The sequence below is a fragment of the Porites lutea genome, chromosome 3, assembly GCF_958299795.1.
Source record: "Porites lutea chromosome 3, jaPorLute2.1, whole genome shotgun sequence".
Lineage (NCBI taxonomy): Eukaryota > Metazoa > Cnidaria > Anthozoa > Scleractinia > Poritidae > Porites > Porites lutea.
The window spans coordinates 22,900,662-22,905,429 of record NC_133203.1 but is presented as its reverse complement, the minus strand read 5'-3'; the positions used below and the strand labels follow the sequence as shown (position 1 = coordinate 22,905,429).

Here is a 4,768-nt window from a genome sequence, read left to right as displayed (position 1 = left end):
CCACTCTTTCATTATCTGAATAGCAGTAGATGATCAATACTTTGATCTTAATTTCTAATCAGAACATCACCACAGTGAAGTTCAACCGGTTACAAGCCTGCCATACCTACACGTAGGTCTACCTACACCCCCGCTTAGGTCATTTTATTCATAGTCTCAGCAGGGATGGGCAAAATCCAGGAGGTACTCAAGTGCCTTTTCATACTGTTGAAATATACAGTCAGTATGTCAGAACAAGTATTTATTTGCTTGCACAGGGGCTGCATGGATTTGTCACACAAGGTGAGGAGATTATGGCAGGGCCGTCGACTCTGTCAGTTGTCTTCAAATATTGGGAACTATGGATGGGATGATAGAGGAGACGTCTACCAATGACATCATTTGTGCAAAAAAATAGCCATTGACTCTCATTAGCATTAATTTTGCGAATGACACAATATGCTTGAAAAAGATGTTTTTGGCATTATTGTATAACAATCATTTAATCTGATTGGTCTATTATAATCTGGAGACTAGGAGAAACGATCCAAAGATCATCTCACGACAAAGGGATGGGTGGGATTGTGAGGGATGACTGTTATGAATTTTTTAAGTAAAAAGCAAAGCTCTATTCAGAGGGTCTCAATGGGGTGGTGGCTTTTACGGTTATCGGCTAAAATTTCGGCTCTTTTACGGCTATCGGTTAATTTTTTGGCTCTTTTACGCCTATCGGTTAATTTTTTTCAGTTACGGTTAAGAAAAAAGTTAAAAATTAATTTCTTTTGTTGCAAAAGGTTAAATATTAATAAACCTGTGTTTTTTTTCATCTTTAAAGCAAAGTAAAGGTCTTATGATCATCTCGGGCTTAAATAAGTTATTCTTTTGAAACATTTTAATATTTGATAGATCATACCACTTCTAATATTATTTTACGTATAGAATTGTGAACTACGAAAAAGGATTCAATACAAGGGCATACACAACTTAACTTACGTCATACCTTCTTACATTTACTTGTAGGAGTGGTGTTCTGTTTGTCCTTATATGGTGTTATATGCCTGTTAAATTGTCTCAAAATATAGCCATGCTTGATGCCTCAAAATCCTTCAATGTACAGTCTAGCTTGCCTCGGGTACCTTTTTCTGCCTAGACATCAAACCGTGTCCACACCTTGACTTGCCTTCCGGACCTTGTTACTACTGGCTTACTAATGATAAGATCCTCTGAGTCACTATCCGTATCAACCTCGCTGATTTCAGAATCGCTTTCGTACTCCTCCACCTGGTTGAAATCAGCAGCAGACGCGAGCTTCACTTGCGGAATGTTGGAATCGCTTATAAAACTTAATGACACATCGGAGACTAAAGGGTTGATCTCAGAGGAGGCAGGGAGGGTTCTGTCGTGTTGGTCATCTGGAAATCGTACCTTTGCAGTAATATCCGGCTTTGGCTTGGCGTACGCTGCTGGGGGCAAGGCTCCTGCCTTGTCTTTCGTCGTTTTACTCCTCACGGTTCTTTGCCTCACCGGACGGTAATTCTCCAACCATTCCTTCATTATTTCTTCATCCTTTTTCGATAGCCCCTCACAAGGAAGTGGAGTCATAAACTGCACTTCCTTGAATGACATTCCCGTTTGGGGCACTGTGTAGTAGGAAGATGGATGAGTATAGTATTTAGCCCCCCATTCAGTTATTCGCTTTAAAGATTCCTTCGATATCGTACCAAAGTCTATCGCATATTGAAGGGCGCTAAATGTCTCATGTTTAAAATGCGATACCGCATGTAGGTTCTCTACTTGAGTTGTAAGTAAAGTTTGCCAGTCAATGCTATCTTTGTACTCTGGGCTGACATTTGTGATATTTCTTATGAGGTTGTTTACACCATTCAACAGGAGCTCGACAGAATCTTGCGTCTTTTTAGACACAGTTCCTTGAGGACCATTCGTTGCTGAACCTTCTTTGAGGTGATTTGTTTCTTTTACATTTCTTACCGTAGATTTGATGTAATCGTTCACCTTCTCAACATTCTGACTGACCTCCTCTGGCGTAATTGTCTGAGAAGTACTACCTTTACAAACTATGCCAAAGCTGTCATATAAAATGCCCAGGTGACTTAGAAAGTTCGTTGTCCCTGACAAACCAGTAATCAGCTTGATTTTCCCTGCTGCCGCATCCGTTGTGAAAAGCGTATCTGCAACACTACATATTCCATGCACTTGGACAAAGCTGCAACTTTTTTCAGTTCCGTCCTGTTCTCCTTCACGTCCATCTCCGACAAGAGTATCAACTTTTTTGGTCAACGGATTGTAACGCTTGACTTGACGAGCCTCAATGTCTGTGAAGACTAGTATGTCATTAAATTTTGCTACTTTCTTGATCTTCTTGGAACTGTTAGTCATATTCTCAAGAATAGTCATGACCTCGCCGGTTTCCATGCTAAAACAATACAGGCCACCGTTACATTGGCCACTTTTTGCCACTGTGAAGTAAACATCTGGAGCATTAGAGACTGTCATGGATTCCAGGCGATAAGCACCCTCTGGATATCTTACGAGTTTCCTCGATTTGCCTTTTATAGTGACTCCATCTCTTTCTAGCTGAATCTGATAGATAGCTCGGTGACCATCATCGGCGCACAATAGTATGTCATCACTAACCATACACAAAGCTGCAGGCTTTGAAAGCATCACATCAGTTTGCAAAACACATTTCTTCACCTTGGCTTCTAGCTGGTCTAAGTGCTGAGAAAGGCGCTTGCGTAAAGTTGGAACGGTTCCATCCAGGGAGAGGTTGTAGTTACTCAGTATTCTCTCCAGATCAGCACGTGAACGTAGAGAGTTGGGGTCAAGTCTAACGTTCCCTTCAATGTCTTTAAATCTTACGCACGCGTTACCACGCTCTGCCATAAAGGCTACACCTCTACTGAAGCATAGATCTCTCGCATCTTTCAGCCCATTTTGAAGTTCTGTTACATCGGCTGGTTGGTGAAGTCTTATCTTGAGTAATCGAGAGCAACAGGAATCAAAATCGTAATCAAGTGCCAAAACACTACCAAGAGGTCCAGGAGAGATAGCAACAGGATGACGACAAACACCTTGTTGATTTGAGGTCCAAAATCTATACTTCTCCGGAACAAGCGTGTGTACCACAAGTGCCACCTTTCTTAATACTTCTACCACCTCAGGTCTGGTTAGTCTCACTATTGGCTCGACTGCCATCCTATCTTTATTTCTGACGCATTCTAAGGTCAGCAATTTTCTCAAAGGTTTGCGGACATCACAATCTGTTGAGTCTCTCAACGTGCGGATTAATACGAGATTAGACATTTGTCCATTCAGATCTATGAACCAGTTAGCCCAGCTGCATTTGAGACTCTTACCGATGTGAACAACATCAGGGAGAGGGGTCAGGAGCAGAAGCTCAGGCGGCATGTTGTGGTTTTCTGACATCTTCTGGATTTCTAAAAGAGCCTGCTTATTACATTTCTCGCAGTCTGTAACAACAGCCAGAACTGCGACTTTTCTACATTGAATAGACTCCTTTAGGCAGGATTCACAGCATCTCAATGCTGGTAAGTAGGAGACGTGACCTTTTCTTTGGCAATCTTGGCAGATGGCTTTCAGTTGGAGACAGGTGTCACATTTACTGTTACAGTGCGCATTTTCATGTTTAACGATGTGGTTCTGCAGAGACTGCTTCGTCAGACAGCGTTCACAGACTTGTACAGTTTTTGCTACCCCAAGCATCTGCGACAACATCTTTACACCAGATACGGATTTCGGATGGTAATGAACACCAACTGGCATCGTCGGCTGTTGTCGACTGACGTCATAAAAGTAACTTCAGCGCTTGTAATGAGATTTTTTTTTAATTTCTTGAGGGTCCGCAACAGCGTGGTCGCAGACATAATTCCAGTCTACTTTAAAGGTTAAGCCAATGATCCTTTTCTGCCTGATATCGAATTCTAGGCCAGGTTTAAGAACTGTTCCATCCATAGCCAGCGATACTCCTATGACTTGGACATCGTCGCTTTTCACTAAATAGTTGATATCAGCTTTCGGGTGATCAGAAAACGCATGAAAAGATTGCAAATGAGGCTTAATTATCCCACTATCCGTTGTATAACCTGCTTTGCAATGATTAGAGGCATTAATGGACGGACCACAGAGATTAAAATCTGCAAAAGTTGTAAACTGTTTCTTTCCACCGCGTCCAGTTCCATGAAATCCAGGGCCTCTTACAAAATTTCTCGTTCTTTGACCCCCTAGGTACTTAATGGTTTCAAAAAACTCACAGACCTCATGGTCCCAATGGAAGTCTGACGCCTTGCTGGAGTCGATCATGGCAAAAGACGTTGTATCGTTAAGAAACTTGTAATAAAGGCATTCTTCTGGGATCTTCCCTTCTTTGATAAGTTTGTTCAGCTTTTCGGCTATTGGATGAGCACTATCTACGCAGCTGTGGAATACAAAGACATCTATAATCGGTTATTTGAATTTTCACTTGAGAAACACAACCTTTTTGCAAAACCGACAAAACATATTGTTGTTTAAACTTACACAGTGCAGGATATGAGGTCATCGGCTATATGCTCTGTGTCTACTTCACCGCTTGTGGTAGGACCTTGGTTATTTTTGTCCTCAGGCTCCTCTGAATCGCATTCTGATATCTTGGAACATAAAGGTAAAGTTGTAACGAAAGGGCTATCGATATCTAGATCCTCATTCTCACTGTAAAATAAAAAATTCTGGGTCAACTTGTTCGCACAGATTTCTCCCCGGCTATTCCTCG

The 4,768-nt window shown here is 41.7% G+C and overlaps 1 protein-coding gene across 1 annotated transcript; it reads right to left on the bottom strand.

The window, feature by feature from the left end:
* Window positions 1–1,577: 1,577 nt before the first annotated feature.
* On the bottom strand, window positions 1,578–2,637 carry LOC140929507 (uncharacterized). The gene is made up of 2 exons (XM_073379275.1): window positions 2,014–2,637; window positions 1,578–1,619 (listed from the first exon to the last, which is right to left on the bottom strand). Exons 1-2 carry the CDS (start codon window positions 2,635–2,637, stop codon window positions 1,578–1,580), a joined length of 666 nt encoding a protein of 221 aa, XP_073235376.1.
* Window positions 2,638–4,768: the final 2,131 nt, after the last annotated feature.